Raw genomic sequence first — 17,871 nt, 5'->3', positions numbered from 1 at the left:
AAAGGCCGAGGGGCACAGCGCGGACCCGCTGCCAGCCCCGCCCGGCGGACACAAAACCTGAGGGGGTTCCCTCAGGACACCCTGGTTAAGGGCTGCACACCCCACTGCGGGCAGCCCGCGGGAGCGCACAGGGCCCCGGCCCGCCGCTGCCACACCGCCAGGAGGGGCCCGGGGACAAACCCACCACCGGGGTACCTGAGAGGCCACATCCATCTCCCGCTGCCGCCTGTGAGGAGACGAGGACCGGCAGCGCGGGCACCGACATGGCCGGAAGCCACCTCACGGCGGCCGCGCGCGCACCGCCCCCCCGGCACGTGACGGCTGCGCGGCCAATCACAACGCGCCGTCTCGTCCCCCTCCCCGTTGCCTTCCCGCCTCCCGCGGCCGCGTTGCTAGGCAACGCGCGGGCGGGAGGAGCCGCGGCCGCCATGTTGAAGGCGAAGGTGCTGCTGGTGGGACCCCGCGAGGTGAGCGCCTTCAATGGCCCCTTGCCTGCCCCCTGAGGGCCGCTGCCCCTTGGCAGGGCACGCTGAGGTGGCCATAGGGGGTCCCTGGAAGCGGGAGGAGGAGGAGGAGGAGGAGCGGGCAGACCTGCATGCACTGGGGCTGAGGATGGAGGGAGATCAGGGGCTTGGGTAAAGCGCCGTGCGCTGCTCTTTGGCGTAGCTTCGGCACGTTAACTTCCCCCGGGATTTTCACTTCCTGCCAGTCTGGAAAGTCGGTGTTGGCAAACTTTATTTCGGAGAACGTAGAAGGGATCGGCAGCTACAGCCCGACACAAGGTGTGAGGTGAGCGAGACCCGGGGCATGCCGACTGACCCAGCCCCTCTCTCTGGTCGTGCTGGTGTGTAGTGATGATGATGATGATGATGTATATCCACCCGTTTCACAGGATCCTGGAGTATGAGAAGCCGAACCTGAACACTAACGCCAAAGGAGCTGGGTGTCGGTTTGAGTTGTGGGATTGCAGTGGGGATCAGAAGTAAGGCAGCATTGCTGTTACTTCCTCTGGGTTACTTAATAGTTCTGTTTATACAAGATATTCATACTTAAGGCCTAAAACAAATGATCTTTTTGAGATGAGGAATATTCCTGACTCTTTACCTGATTATATTTTGTATACCTTTCTGCTGTAAGTATCTGATACTAGGTGCTCTCTGCCCAGCTGACACTGAACTTGGTTTTGGATAAGGTCCGAGTACAACATAAAGTCCATAGCTCCTAGAATGAAGTTACAGGTACAGGAGACAGAGGCCCACTCTGTAATTGTCTTTATCTCCTTGAAGTTATTATGTGAGAGGACTTCAAACAATGTACCCATGATTTAGGCCTTCATTTCCAAAAGATAAACTTGAGAACTGGGCAGATCCATTTATAGGGAAAAAAGTTTAAATAAGCATTTGACCAGATACTGCCCTGTCAGTAATCACGGGACCGGCTACTATAATAGGTAAATTAAAACATTTGGAATATGATAGATCACTAATGTTGTAATAAAGTACTGAAATGTGTTCTTGAAGAGGGAAGAATAAAACTTGAGGAAGTTTGAGTGTGTGTTTCTGTTACCATTCTCTTGTTTTTCAAGGTTTGAAACATGCTGGCCAGCTCTGATGAAGGACTCTCATGGTGTAATAATAATCTTCAACCCTGAGCTGCCCAGTCACCTCAAAGAAATTGAAATGTGGTACTCCTGCTTCGTGCAGCAGCAGTCACTGCTTGACAGTCAGTGTCTCCTAGTTGCACATCACAAGCCAGGCAGTGGGGGCGACACGGAAGATCTGTCCTTGGGTAAGAAGATGGAAAACTTGATCTGTAACTCAGAGCTTTTTATTGATCTGTGTGTCTTTACAATTGTTCATACCCTTTTCACTTACACGTGCCACAGTGCTTTGCAAAACCAGAAATACTGAATTTCAAAGGTCATCTAGAAGGTGAGCAATGTGCCTGTGTCACAAAAGGGAAAGTAAAGACAAGAAAAGTTGAGTGACTGCTCTCAGGTCACACAGTGAGTACGCAGCTGAGCCAGGAATTGGAACTCCTGCCTTACTGTGCCATCACTAGTAGTTTGGTTTTGATGTTGAAGTTTATCTTTTATTAACTGACACTTGTGGGGCCACTTAAGCCTGCATTTTATCCATGAAAACAGGAGCCCTCTGAAATAAAAGGCTGATGATCTTCCTCTTAAAATTAGTAATAGGTACCTTATACACTGCAAATTTATTTGTGGCTGTTTATACAAATGAGAACAGATACTCCCTCTGGGCAACCTGTTCCAGTGTTAAATACTATTCCAGTATTAAACAAATACTTACAAATATTACTAAATTAATACATATTTAATATAACAATATTGTTCCATTATTTTGATATAATCAAAGAATGTCCTATCACTTTGTCCTGGTTTACCTAAAACCAGGACACACTTCAGCAGTAAAATTGCAATTCAGTGTTGAATTGTTTGATTCTGCCTAACTGCATGTGAGACTGAACCCAGGACTTTAAGCTTTAATAATAATGTTTGAAGAATTTAATCTAGCAACAAGTTGTACTTGCTTTTAGTGCTAACAAGCTATGATGCATTTCTTCTTCATGTGTTGTGTGTTATGTGGGGTATCGAACACTGGATACTACTGAAGCCCAACTGACTTCAGCATGAGCTGCCCATGACCTTGATTGTATTTCTTTTTTATAAAAGGAATATATCTAATTATTTTTTATTTACCTTCAAAGCTTACCCACTGAACAAGCTAAAACTTATACACTCCAACTTGGAAGAAGATCCTGAAGATGTTCGCATGGAATTTATTAAATACTTCAAAAGCATTATCACCTTGATAAATGAGAGCAGAGAGAGGGAAGAAATGTCAATTATCTCATAACACTAAAAGAAATACCGAACAAGGAAGAAAAAGGATTCTTTTCCCTTTGTAAGGTACACTAGCCTGTGAGCAGGTCCTCACAAAGGGAATTTGCCAGCCTATAAACACTTCAACCTATATACAAGTGCTGACATCAGATGAACTGTGGTGCCAGAGATGGCTGCACATCCAGGAATTTGGGTAACTAGCTGCACTTCGGTTTCATCTGGCAACAGGTACAGGAAGGTGGTGTTTAATATGTTAGTGGGGACCAAAAGATAAATGTATGGGTTATCTCTTCACTTCAGAATCCCTTTTTGTAGAGGTGCTAAGAGACGAAAACCTGACAGAACAGAAGGTTTGTGGAGTTCTGTTGAAGCATCTGAGTAAAGTGCTCATGTTAGCTGTGTTCCTGGAGAAGGCATGCTTTTGGAAGTCACTACAAACTGCCTGGAATGGAGATCTGAGAAGTGGTCGTGGTGTGGAATCCACGTTTTTATGTTCCAAGTTCTCCTTATCTTTCTGCCCAGCGTCTGAAGAGAGCACGTTGCATAGTTATTGCCTTGGCAAGGCAGCGTAGGTCTTTCACAGGACGAGGCTTTCCTCCTATTCCAACCAAATAACTGTGGTTGGGGGCAATGTTGAGGTCTCTCTGGGAGGAAAGGAATTGCAATCTCAGTGTCGTGCAGTGCTTTGACCTGTGTCAGGAGCTCCAATAGAGAAAAAAGTTCTGCATTCTCCAGAGAAGGAAAAGCTGTTTCAAAACGTGTATTTCTGTTCCCTCTTGCACTGAAGTAAGTGGTTTCATAGATAATTTACTTTCTGATGTGTTTGGTTTGCACTCATCCCTGTTCTTGGTACGTTTTGCTGTGGAAGACATTTTTTCTTGTAACATGGTACTAAAGCAATAAAAACATTTTAAAAATGCATCCTTTTTGTTCTCCAGGGGAAAGTTAATTATGGGTTTGTGGAATTCTTACTGACTTGCTTATGCTTCAGTAAGGAAAACAGTGATGAATTTGTAGTACATTAATGAGCTCCAACAAGAGACATTTACAAAAGCTTGTCACTGACCTGGCTGGCATTAGCTAAACTTGCCCAGAGAAGCTGTGGGTGCCCCATCCCTGGCAGTGTTCAAGGCCAGGTTGGACACAGGGGCTTGGAGCAACCTGCTCTAGTGGAAGGTGTCCCTGCCCGTGGCAGGGGGTTGGAACTGGAGGAGCTTCAAGGTCCCTTCCAACCCAAACCATTCTATGATTCCTTGTAAATAAGTTTATGTTATTGTTGTTTTCAGGTAGGAGTAGATTTTTCAGTTATTTTCATATACTGCTTGAAGCACTTCTGCATGTTCATGCTCAAAATAACACACACATTGCTAGAGTCTCAAAGCCTCTTTATCCCAGCTGTGTTTCGTGCTTCCCCAGGTATTTTTCTCTTTGATTATTAAGAGAAATTTATTTATTTAAAACAAAGGCATGTAAAGTGAAAGATTAAAAGATCTTTGAACAGTTCCAAGCTGTAAACCTAATGGCTACAAATAACACACCAAAACTGAGCTCTCTTTATACTTTAGAGAATTCCTATTCCAGTGATACCGTGGTTTGCTCAGGTTGGCACAGCACATGAACTGTGTGCACACACAAACAGCCTGCACTGTGCTTCTCTTGGGTGCTTGGTGTGCTCACAGTTTGCTGCCCCGGCTTCTTTTCATTGTCTGCTGGCTCCTGTTCTGCCATTAAAGCTAAAAGCCCCCCTCGGTTCTGCAAGGAAAAGAGGGGGTGATTCTGAAAGAGAACATCAGTGAGAGGAAGGACCCCAGGAAAGAAAACAGCAACATAAGCAGTAAGAGATGAAAAGAAGAGGTTGGAGGCGAATAGTGGGAGGTTGGCATTTCAACATCTACATTTGATTTATATGACTTTTGAAACAACCAGGCATTCTATGTTTGCAATCAGTGTCATAGGGTGGTCTGTTGGAGGCAGCTATTGGCAAATGCACAGTCTAACTAGAGAGCAAGTTCTTCACATGCTGCCTTAGATTATTTTTTCCCTTGTTGCCAGCTGTGTGGTGCTGGAGCCAAGATTTCAAATATACTGCCTTCATAAATCCAGGTTTTCCCAACAGCAACACTGGGATATGCACTGGTAAAAACTGGTGTGAAACCCACCAAGTATTTTGTATGGAATGTAAACCCATGTTTGGGTGATTCCAGAGTTGAGAAGTCAATGAACTCTTCTATTCACCACCCTCCTTCACACAAAACATTAACCATGATCTTACTTTAAACTCAAAACCAGGATGTAAATTACAGGTGCCTATATACTGCAACACATTGTTCATTAGAGAAGAAAAACAGTTAGACAGAACCAGAGACAGATCCCTGGACTTGCCTTTATATCACCCAGAAAGATCATAATATGTAATAAATGTTCAACATCATTCATAAAATCTGGCCAAGAGATCACTTTCTGTCACTGCTGAAGAACAGAGTAAATGCACAGACCCATGCAAAATTAATCCTCAGTGTTGGAGAAGATACAGAGAAAGTATTTATTCAGAAATATCATTTATTAATGATTTATGAAACAGATCAACAGAGACACCCAGTTAGAAAAGGATGTTATTCCAGAATGCCAGAGGAACATGCATTACATCTTTGCCTTCACAGCCCACCCATCCTGTGCTATCTGTAAGGCTGCAGAGCTCCAACCAACTCCACACCACAGCGTTACTCAGACGGGGGGTGCACAGTCCCATTTGTTTCCTTGAAGTGATGTGGTTAGTGAGGGGTTTGTGTCCGTATTTCTGCTTGTGAGAGCAAAAAGTTGCCCAGACAAGTGTAAAGGAGAACCTGAGGTAATCAACCACAAGTTACCAAGAAGTCAGCTGGCAAGCCATAGGTTTAAGCAGGAGTAGGAACGATTTAGGGGCAGAAGATAACAGCAAAAGCACTCTATTCTACTCATCCACACTGAGGGCCCTGCGACCATACTGGGACATTTGAAAGGCTTTTTGGATGACCTTTTCCAGGGAAGGCAGGGAACCAGTGAAGTCTGTCAGCTCCTCCAAACAAATACAGCCTTCTCTGGGTGTCCTCAGCCCCTTAGAGTGAACAGTTCATGTCCCCTTCTCATTCTGTCAGCAGCCATGTACCCCCAAAGCCCTGCTTTGTATGAACTGTGCACAGATTGGAAGTCTGTCCCTTTCTGCAATTCCTTGTCCATACTGGAATTCAGTGGCTGTTCATTCCAGTGACTTCTTTTGTGATCACTCGCATTGCCATGGTTTGGGGAACTGAGGCTGGAATTAGGGGCATCTATGCCCCTGTACATTTTGAATACTAATTAACTCAAATACATTCAGCCTCCACAGCGCAGCATCTCCAGGATACACCAACTGTGCAGTGAGAAAACAACCTGTTATTTAAACAGAGTTATTCAGGTGCAACATTATGTTGTCATTTGGCATCGAGTACTGATAATGCTGACAGATACATCACTATATTTATGATGTACAGAAATTACTTTCCAAGTTTTATTGCTGTATAGCTACAAAAAGGGTTACAGCTGTAGGTGAACTCAAGTTCACATTCATCTCCCGTGAAAGCAGTTGGTCCATCATTGCTTTGGAGAGTTGAGCTATCTGGACAAAGAGCCAGCAGGGACATTTGAGAGAGAGCAGTCACAATCAGAACTCTGCAGGGCTAGAAATGCAGACTTTTGAGACTTCAGGGTCATATAGAGGAGGTTAATGGCTGAAGCCACCTTGCTGACATAAATTTAAGACATTTAAGCTCTTCAATTATAAAATAGAGTTTGCTCAGGTTACCTCTTACAAGCTGTTTTCTGCACAAGCAGAAAATTATAAAGCAAATAACTACTTGTGATGATGAAAAGTCACAGGCACTGCAATCCAGATGTGTGGCTTCCAGGGTAAAAATCATACTTGTTTACAACCAAACTTTGGGAGTAGCAGCAAAGCCGAATGAAATACATTTGGACCTTACCAAAAAAATGCAGCTTTCCTTTCAAGTCATATATTTTGAAGGCCAGGCTTTTGGTCTCAGTTGCTCTCAGCAGTATTGTTCTAATGGACACAATAGACATAAGAAATCCTGTGTTCCTACTTCTATTATTGCACTGCCAAGTGACTACAAGGAAGTCACGCAGGCCACCACATTTAAGAGTGCCCATCCGTGCTGTATTTTTGCATGCTCAGTTTAAAATATGTAGGGTCCTGGTGTGCAGACACTTTAGGAAGCAACTTCTAGAAGGTATCCAGGACCTCTTAAAATCAGATCTTAAACAACAGGAGTACCTTGATCTGGAGGTCACTTGTGAGTATTTCCTCTTACCACTTCTCCAGACGTCTTCACTGGTGGAACACTTCAGTGGTGCAGCAAAGATTCCTCAAAAGGTCTACTTACCTTGTTGAGAAGTTGCTTTTCCTGAGATGCTAGAAACACTCCAACAGTAGCTCACAGTGCTCTTCATGCAGATGCAAACACTACTGCACCTGTGAATAAAAGATACCATATGCTACTGCTTCTAGCAGTTCCGGGGGTTATTTCACATGTAGGAAGCAGGCCCGTTGTCAGTTCAGGGGTGTGTTTTATGTCATTTACTTAGGACAAGGTTCCCCCTTGAGTGACTGGGGTTTACACAACTAGATCCCTCATAAAGGCACCTGCTTAGAATTTGCTGAGAATTCATCCTCAGAGAATCGGTCCTCTTCACATACACTAGTATCTGCAAACCTCTTACCCCTCATTAAAATCACAATCTGATGGAACTGGCTTTGTGCAAAGGGGGTGCAGGTTTGGTCACCACGCTCGGAAAGCCACCCTGAATCATAAAAAGGCCATCTGAATGGCTGAAGAAGAAACCGTTGTATGAGAAGAGTTTGGTTTTTTTCACTCTAGCAACACAGGGAAAGAGGACACATGCTTGATTTCTGCAAATACATCACAAAGAAAGAAAGTTGACTGCATTTACTTGGACATAAGGTAACAGGAGCGACCAACGGAGCAGGGATGCTGTTGCTAAAAGGCTGGACCATTCTGACTAAGTTACACAAATCCAAATATAAGGCACTCTCTTATCATCTGCTCCTTTTGCTTATTGAATTGTAGGAGGAAATAATTTGATCTAGAATACAAGGTGATCTTATATTTAAGCTCTTTTTTTTTCCCCTGAAAGAGACAAAACCCAGAAGAAATCTAATATCCAGGCTCACGTGCTATGTGTGTACAGTCTAAACTGCAAGAGAGGTGTGGCACAATAATATATGTGAACAAACTAGTCATTAGTAACTCTACTCTGGAAATTGAAGAAGGTTTCTAACAAAGAGAGTGGGAACAACCTGGTTTCAGAACGGTGCTTAATAAATAGTTTGTGATAGAGTATCATTGGACTTGATCCTTCTAGTCCTTTCTTTAGCAAAACAAGAGGCTTATTTCTTTTTTATCCATGCAGGTATTTTCTACAGAGGTGACGGTGAACCAGAACATCAGCTTCAGACTTCCTTGGACTTGGACTGTGATTCATACTCTCCAGTTGGAGATCATTTGAAGACATAGGTTGTAATTATACATAGGCAGAGGAAGTAAAGCAATTTTCACAACTCAGAAGAGAGGTAACATAGATTTCCTCACGTGAGGGTCACTTTAGAGAGCTCTGTCTGAGGATGGGCAGTGGTTTTGCTTGCATAACCCTCAGACAGGAACAAAAACTTGCCATATGTTTTGCTGAGTTCCATTGTCTCTTCCTCTGTACGGAAATGAAAGCCTATTTCTCCACTAGTTCCATGAAAACTATCTGAATCCTGGTAACATGTCTCTGAGAATTTGCTCAGAGGGAATAACAGACAAGGGTACACCCTCCACTGCTATGTTACTGTTCCATGAGTTCCAGACAAAAGCATTTATTGTGGTTTGGCAGCAATCACCTACTCCTAAAGCCCTGGGATTGTATTGTTCTTTACTTGTCAGAAGTTGATTTAGTACCTACAGGCACAGATTGCAGGGTTCATCCTTTTAGGAAGGATCTTGAGGCTTTCTAGACTGCTGGGGTCACATCTCACAGCCAGGAAGACCACTTGGAGGAGTCAAAAAAGCTCACTGTGAAGACCAGGCCCTCAAAGAAGCAAAAGCTCTGCCCTGCAATGAATGTTCCAGGATCTTTATTCTGACCCGGGTTACATGGTAATACTCCAGAAACAGAGCAATCAACTGCCAGGCCCATAATAATAACTTTGAATCATTAAAGATACATCTTAGGGAAAATTATTGTTAAGGCCCCAAAACTGGGTTGCTGTGTTTGGAATTCTAATAATGGTAGGCGAGTTTGGCTGGAATTCCTAATGATACAAAGATCTTGCAATCTTGCTTATCTGTAGCTAAGATAATGAGCCTGGGACCTGAACAAAGCTATTAGGAGGTCCCTCTTCTGCTCTGAATGGTGTATCTTTACTTTTAAAGCAGGTCATTAGAAGTCATATCTAATGAAAACTCCATCTGGTTCCCATTGAGCATACACTTGGCTTTTATTCTTTTTTATCCCTAAGGTTGCATGAAGCTTCGCAGCACACAGTGCTGACACCTGCACAACGTAACAGGACAAGCCAGCCCTCAATGAGCTTCCTTTGTCCAGAGAAGTTAAATATTGGGTATATCTGGATCTATTAACATGAAGCTGAACTTTTCGACCTTTAATTTCTTTCATATCCAGGAACTGGAGAGAGATGTATAAATATGGTAGTGGTGTAATAAATCTTAGGTCACAGAGACCTGCACAGGTCTGAGTCTGCAGACCACAAAGGTTATTTTACAAAGCATTAGCAGTAAAAGCCAAAACTTGCCTCTCAGTGCTCTCTTCTTCACGTTAAGACACAGGGTCTGTGACACAAAGCTGTGATCCCTACAGACACTCCTACAGAAGCCAAACAGATACACATGCAGTTTCCATTACTAAATAATTCATTTGCCAGTCCCAGAAAAAGCTGGTAGTGTTAGATAAACATGTTATGCTAAAGTGCTTTTGAAGCCCAGTTTGCAACAGACTTAAGGATTTACCCAAGAGTAGATTTTCTATCCTCTTAGAAGGGTCTTCCTCCCTTATTCTCTATCCAGACCTGGCTACCTACAGTAATGAATTTTTTAGGGATTTTATGACTTTGAGACCTCTTTCATTCTACCAGATGTGGCTAAAACAGTCAATGGCTTAAGAAGGGACAGGTGAGATAAACAAGCTGACACACGGGTAGACAATATATTCTTACAGCCAGGCTGACAATCAAATAACACGGCAAAGAGATCACTGACAGCACTTGTGTGGTGAGCAGGAATGTGTGGGAGCTTCTGTTCTGGTGATATGAGCATCTGCTCTGTGGCTGTGGATTGCTCTTTGTTATATCATCTGTTCAAGTTTAATATTCCAAAGAAATGAAAGTTGGGACATTCATTCCCAACCATCTGCAGTTCCTGTTAGACTCTTGGAGACTCCATCTGATTTCCTTTTTCTTTTACACCCAGACACTACTGGCTGATATCCATCATCCTGCCAGTTAACAAAGACTTGGAAAACTTTGGCATAAGTTCCAGGCTGTGTCTGGCTTCCTTTTGTCAGTCCTGAAAGGGGCCAGAAAACAGGAAAGAGCCCTCCCAGTCTTAAACTGCCGGGCAGAGGGGAGATTCCTGGGTGATGGCTGCCTGCCACACACACCCTTGCAGACCCCTGGGACAGGGTGAGGCTCGGACAAGGAAGGGGACCAGTGTGGAAGATGATGGGTTTAGCCAGATTGCACTGCAGTTATCTTTGGCTGCTGGTATGTTTTCTTGGAGACCAGGGTGAGCATTGTTCAGAGATCACTCACATCTGAAGAATCTGAAGCAGGCCTCTGCACCCAGCATCCAAGAGTGGCTGCTGAGTACCGACATGGGGGTCACTTTGTAACACAGACATTGGTTCCAGCTGACAAGGTCTCCTGAAGGAAAAGCTCCCCAGCAACAACCAGAGTCCTAAAATTTGGGTTTAAAATTTCCATTGCCATCTTTCTTGGGACCTTTCAGAGATTCAACTCAGATTAAAGGACCATTATCAAACATAATGAAGAAATCTGGCTACTTTGCAGTTGAAGATGAGTGAGCCCTCATCTCTAGCTCTTGCTCTGTTTCTACATGATTGCTCCTCTTTAACCATAAACAGATGCCACCTCTTACACAGGCACAAGTGAAGCTGAATACATCAAATTGCTGATCTACTTCTTACCTTCTTGTCTCATCTACTTCTACCTCTTTAATTATTGCTCCCCTTTCACGCTTTTCATTTTCAAATGAATTGTTCTTCTACATTAAGCAAACTAAACTAACCTTGCAGAGGAATAAAAAGACAGTGAGAGAGACTGCTAGAGTTCTCTTACAGGACTGTTCTCAACACGTATGCAGAAAATTGGATAGGTGTAACTTAAAATGTAACTTAAAATGTATCAAAGAGGTTTGAAAGAAGCAACTGTGATTTTTTTAAAGCTTTATTCTTAAATCCTGATGACATTTTGTAATAGCCATATAACCATTTCTTAATCTAGACAAATAGTTTTTACATTGGAAAGGTAACAAGTAGAGAGTTTGAAGGCCTAATGTAGGGTTATTAATCAGAGAGATGATGATAAGGTTATTCAGACATGTTATAAAAGTAAAATGGTTAAAATCAAGACGGATTTGTATTGTCACTGAGAAGGGTATGAAAGAAAAGTTAGCTTTGGTGGAGGTACAGAACCCTGACCCTGCACATGAAGCTCAAGGAAGCTTACAGTTTCCCAGGTCAAGCCCCAATAAACCCCTGTCAAACCACATGAAGCCTGACTGGATGTTACCAACATTTGAAAGATCAACATGGAAGGAAGGGGGAAAGACTTCAGGCCTCTCATTTAGTACAAACAAGCTAAAGTGGCTAGCATTTCCTTACTTTATCATGGTATCCTTAATTTTCATATGACCTCCTTAGGCTGTGCAACATCATCCTCCTCTAGCCAGTGAGCTGAGACTGCTGCCAACCTTCCCAGCACCCTTCTCACTTGACCAGTTCCTCAAATTATCTGTGATCCACAGGAACTTTCTCTTTGCTTAATGTGACATATCATGAAAAATGCATAAAGACTTTGCTATAAACAGTGAAAGTATGAGGGAAATAAGTGAATGGAAGACTAACTCCTGCCTCTTTTACTGGCCTTGGCACAGCAGATCACATGTACAGTCTCAGATTAGTTACATGGTGTAGAAAAGAGCCATGCAACCTAAGGGATGTTCCTAGAATAACAACAAACATGCATAAACTGACCATGGAAATTAGAAGGTTTCCTCCTATTAAAAGAAGGAAATTCTGGAGCAAACACCCAAATAAAGTCAAAACTGGGAGGATAAGAGAGACAAGGAGGAAAGAGCCTATTTCTGAATAGCACAATCTCTTTATGAAAAAGATTGGGAATGTGGCTCACTGCAAAGCAGAAAACTGTACTCAGCAACCCTAAAGGTCATTTTCAATTCTAGGTTTCCTTTCTTCCTTTCCAAACCAGAACTGATGAGGACTAATTCTAAAGGAAAAACAATCTGTTCTTTCTCTGCACTTGCCTGTGCAAACAGTAAGTTAAAATGCATGTCACCTCCTTCCCATGCTCCAGCAAGGACAATCAAAAAAGAATGTAATCTCTTGTGTAGCCTGTAACAAGTATAAATTCATGAGGATTTAATATGCAGTCAGTGTAGCAAAACGATTCCCATACTTCATACAGCTTTACAAATAAAGCACATCATCTGTGATTGATCACAAATAAACCAGAACAGAATCAAGCAGGTAATACACAAGGACAAGATATTTTATAATTGATTCTTACCTGTTGCTTTTGTAAGCAAATGAGACTCGTGCTCATGTTTGTTTACATGAGTTGATCCCAAATAACTTTGGAGCTGGTTCATAATTCCCAATCAAATTTAACGCTGGAGATGCTTAATTGTGAAAGTTGATAGCCAAGTAAAGAAGACATTATTCATCTCTCATTGAAGAAACAGGCTAAAATTAACTCAATCTCCATCAAACATCACATCTGATGCACGCTGAAACACAATCCGAGATATAAATCCATAGGAGAAAAGATTTCGCTGTTTGCAGAACTACTTGTATTGAAGGAGATCAGAGAGAGATAACATCAGTATGACAGAATCTAATCACCACTCAACAAACATTTTGGAAACCACATCTGCTTCAACAGAACCAGAGCCTCATGTGACAGGAAGCTTATTAGAGACCCTGTCTCTCATTATTTTGCTTTTGCTTATAACTTCCCAGCATGAATATTCAATATTGCAAAACAAAGCAGTTTCCTTCACAGACCGTCCAGAATGGAGAAAGAAATTGTGCCAGACATTCCAGATCCTGAAGAAATTGGTGCCTGTGGAGCTATGGATTTCTACCAACAAAACATCTGGCACAAAATAACATGAAACACGCTGCTCTTTCCTCTTACCATTGGTGTGAGGCAAGAATAACTCCACCAAAGTTTGCTTGATGTATCAAGCCTGAAAACAAGACAAAGAGAAGCAAATCAGCCCTTTAAACATAGCAAGACATCTTAAAGGACTAGAACTCAAAGTATCTCATTTCCTCAATAGCATAAGATGTTATATTGTGAGACGTTTTTCTTGCTTACTACACGTGAAATAGTTGCTTCACAATATTCTGAACACAACTTAGGAATTCCCATTCGATGCTCTTTCATGGCTTTGGTCCCAGCTCCAGGAGTCAGAGCCTCTGCACAGGTAAATTCGGGTGATTTGCAACACCACTCATCTGAGAACCTGCCAAGGAGCAGAGCCAAGTGTCCTCAGTCCCAAGAAGGGTAATGGGAGCTCTGTGTGCTTGGCCCTTCTTAGCTGAAATACTTCCTCAAGTGAAAGGAGTTAATCTCAAACACCTCTGTATTAGCTGGTCCATGTGCATCAGACCTCGATTCTCCTCTGCTGTCTCAGTTATTGAAGTAAAGAACACGTGAGCCTGCCCTTCCTCGCTGTACCCAGCAGTGATTTGGAAGACTGGGGATGTGGATCTCTTAAGTATAGGCACTTCCATCTGTTGTATGGCATCAGACATACAACATGACAACGGTTCCCACTTCCTCTTCTCACTCTGCAACTCTGCAGTTCTTCTTGCACATAAAGCAGGACTAGCAGTGGGATCCGCCAGTGCTGAGCAGTGGGATACCATTCCCTTCCCCTGGCAGGGAGGTCTTGCATGGATGTATCCACATTAGGTCCCTATGGGGGGCAGAGACAGAGACAAAAACGCTCCAACACTCTGCAGACACATCAGGCAATACCTTCCCCAAGTCTCTGGATGACCACTCTTTGTTCTTTCTCCATCACCTTGAGGACAGACAAAAAGCCTTTCAGGGAGATCTTAAGTCAGTGTTGCCATTTCAACCCCACAGATGCCAAAGTGATTTTTATACTCTTACTGCTCAACTAATTGCCAAGCCCCAACAAAGGGAGTTTAATGGGCTGCACCAGGCAATAAACCATCATCTACTGGCTCTAGAAACAAGGAAGGAAGAGAGAGAATGTAAAGATGGAACAAAGCACAGACCCAGAGCAGGTCCAAATACTTGCAGAAACCGTTTAATCCAAAGATTTGATACCAGATGTTCTATTCAGACAACTTTAACAGAGCTCCATAGAACATTAAATGCTTCTCATGTTTTCAGTATTCAAACCACTCCGTCTGGGCACTTCTGCCACAGGGCACGAGCAAAACGCTGCTTAATATTAATCAAAGAAGTGAGTTCTGCTCTGCAAGTTCAATATAAAAAGAGTAAGAACAAACACATGCTAAGTTGTTCCTGGGAATGTTGAACACAACAGAGGAGCTGTCTTGGATTACAGCATTTCTGAATTATGCCAGCCCAAGGTCTGACTTTAGGGAGGATATATTAGTGCTATGTTACTACACACATTGTGCTAAACTGGAGCACTCTGCATCCTTGATTAATAAATATCCTGCTCATAATATACCAAACATTCCTGTTTCCTTGTTTACCTGGAGTTTCCACAGACTGCTGCACAACTACTGGTCCATGGAAAATTTGCATGGTTTTCCTTGGACATCTATTGGGGTGTCACTTCTTTGCAGATAACATTAATTTTTGCTTGTGCCCATTTTCAGCCTCATGGACTCCTTGTTCTCCTATTAGTTCCTTCTCTCTAGCCCACCAAAACCCATAACCATACTTAATAAGAACTATTACTACTTCTTGCACAAAATCTTTTTCTGAACAATTTTCCTTCTTGAAATCCAGGACTATCTACATTTGTCAAGCAATACAAGGCTGCTGAGACTGGGCAGTGGCAATTGAAGTCACTGCTCCCCTATTTTCTCAGCTGCTAGTGTAACTTCCTAGCCTCTTTATGCTGATTCCACTCTGCAAAGTGGATTACAGGACAAGGATCTGGCCCTATTTTCTCTCTCTGCTGTAGGTCCTTCCCTTCATGGATTTAATTTGCATCCTTTTCTTGGCCAGCTCCATCGACTGACACCTGCACTTCCTCCTGCTTTTGCCTTTTGCTCCCTCAGTCATCAATAACTCCAACTCAGAAACCAGCTCTTCTTTAAAAGATGTGATCTTCCAGGTTGTCTCATGTCCTCCTGAAAGGCTGACAATTTTGCCAGTCTTCCCTTAGAAGTTTCTTCTACAACTGACTGTAGCTCATTTTATGCAGATCATCGTGCACCCCACCAGGTGTAGCTTGACTATGAGATGTGCAGAGATGCTTTTGCATCAATGTCATCGACTTTCTGTGTATTTACTCTGATTAGACACTGGATGGTGCTCTTTGCACTTTCATGCCAGCAACAGCACTTTCAAAGCAATCCCTCCTCTGATGAGAATTGTAAAAATTCCCCAGGGTCAGATACAGTTACATGTCTAAGCCTCTAAATCCTGTGGGAAGAGCATGTTTTGACTACACAGAATGTAGCTGAAGCTGCAGTGGCAGCAGCTCAGCTAGGTAAGGACAAATGCCAAATGAAGTGTCATGGCCTATTACAAATCCACCAAGTAGTGGCTTTCACATTCCTCCTCAAGTATTTTATTTGCTAATTGGTTCCTTATCAGCGTTCCCCATAGCAACAAGAGATGCAAGTGGCATAAAGTAGGCTGAAAGACATTATGTCTGCATGTAAATGTAACTCGGATTATGCATGGAGGAGATGATCTGAAGGAGGTTAACAACGTAACGTGAAACCTCCTGTGGCCTCAGAGGAGAAGGGATCTTTAGTGCTGCATGAATGGTGAAAGAGTAAGGCAGGAAAGCATAACTCAGCAGCAAACATTTTTGAGAGAATCAAACTGAGATTCCATAGAAAACGAGTTCATTTGATCTCTTTTACCTGCTAAGAAACATTCATTTCACAACAGATGTTTGTCTTCAGCTGTTTTTCAAAGGAGGTCAGAAGCTTTTTGATATTTTTAAAGGTGTGATGAATAATCAAAGGAAATAAGCTTTATGGAAAAAAAGCTATAGGGAGATAAGATACATGCTCATTTTTTCCCCCACTATTGCTGACTTTCGTGTATTCCCAGGCCTGTAAATCCAAGATAATTTCTTCTCTTCCAGATCCACTATAAGGCTCTTTCTCCACTGAAAAGTGCCACAGAAGTATAAATTATTTTGTGTGTCTGCATCTAAAGGATGCAGCTCTGGAAGAGGCACTCTAGTAAAATAAAGCAGCAAATAGAGAGACCACTGTACCACCTAGGAGAAATAAGGGAAAATAGGGAATAAAAGGATTCATAAGGATGGGATGACATTGAGGAGTAACAGCTGGACTAACTGGGTGTACTCATCGACTTAAGATGTGGGATTTAAACTTGTATTAACAAGTACCTGGGTTGGTCCACCTCTGGGCATACAGGCATAGGCAGAGCCCTGGAAAAGGCTCTGGAATCAGTGAAGAGTCCCACCTGAGGCCTCGAGCTATGCTTTTGGAGCTTCCAGCAATCCTACCTGGGTGAAAGAGTTCAGAAGGGTGGGCTTGTTCAGCTGAAGGATTTGCAAAGATCTGGTGAATCCTCTGAAATCCTCTGGAATCGCCTCAGCTGGTCCATTGTTCACACAAAGACTGCTGAGGCTTCTTGGGCATCATGTTCTTCTAAATATCTCCAGAGGCAGTTCTGAAAGGGACGTACTGAGAGTTAACAGAGGTTGGATTAATAAAACACTCCAAAATGAGCACTGCTGTTGAAATCTTGACATGGAAGTCTTTTGGTTACCCCATTTAATACAACACACATGGGACAATGGATTTCATGACGCAACACTCCCTCCGTCTCTTGTCAAATGGGCATTGCAATCATTAGAATTTATGAGATATCTGATCTGCTTGTGCCTCAGAGGAAGAAAATGGGATAAATGGCCCAAATCTGCAATCTGACACGGGTTGTCTTATTGATGTTAACGAACTGGTCTTCTCAGAATTTGGAAGTTGAATGCATGAGATGCTACTGCTAACATGGCCTGTTGTTCTGAAGATTACTATTCCATGCAATACTTACATGCAAAACACCCCCCTGTTGTTATTTTAGGTTTTTTAAAAGAAAAGTATAATCTCATGAACAGAGTAAAAACCAAGAGTTCCCTCTGGGGTGCCACTGCCTTCATTGTCTCTGCTGCTGGCTCATGTTGGGCTTTGCTGGGTGAAGCCTGATGAATGTGTGGGGACTGACACGGGCCTTCCTGGTGCCTGCTCTCATCTATCATAAAATCCTGCTACAATAACAGAGCTGGCAGGAGGGACTGTGTGTGTCCACACTTCAACTACTGCAATATGAAGTCCAGCATCTCCGCTTAAATCACTGATGAAGGCAGTTTTGGACTAAGGCTGAACACTGCTCAATGCTACACTCAATCCTAAGAGAGCTTCTCTGTGACACAAGGCAGAGCAGGCGATAGGGCACTACCAGCTTAAAC

The 17,871-nt window shown here is 42.9% G+C and overlaps 1 protein-coding gene and 1 long non-coding RNA gene across 2 annotated transcripts; one reads left to right on the top strand and one right to left on the bottom strand.

Moving 5' to 3' along the window:
- Positions 1-400: 400 nt before the first annotated feature.
- On the top strand, positions 401-3,787 carry IFT22 (intraflagellar transport 22). The gene is made up of 5 exons (XM_030472251.1): positions 401-467; positions 710-789; positions 893-982; positions 1,586-1,788; positions 2,731-3,787. Exons 1-5 carry the CDS (start codon positions 429-431, stop codon positions 2,877-2,879), a joined length of 561 nt encoding a protein of 186 aa, XP_030328111.1. The 5' UTR covers positions 401-428; the 3' UTR covers positions 2,880-3,787.
- A 1,411-nt stretch (positions 3,788-5,198) lies between these two features.
- On the bottom strand, positions 5,199-17,146 carry LOC115601825. The gene is made up of 3 exons (XR_003989526.1): positions 16,909-17,146; positions 7,285-13,428; positions 5,199-6,944 (listed from the first exon to the last, which is right to left on the bottom strand). It is a non-coding gene; the product is annotated as an uncharacterized LOC115601825 (long non-coding RNA).
- Positions 17,147-17,871: the final 725 nt, after the last annotated feature.

The sequence above is a fragment of the Strigops habroptila genome, assembly GCF_004027225.2.
Source record: "Strigops habroptila isolate Jane chromosome 13 unlocalized genomic scaffold, bStrHab1.2.pri S16, whole genome shotgun sequence".
NCBI lineage: Eukaryota > Metazoa > Chordata > Aves > Psittaciformes > Psittacidae > Strigops > Strigops habroptila.
Note: the sequence above shows the minus strand (reverse complement) of the source record. Positions and strands in the feature narration are given on the sequence as shown.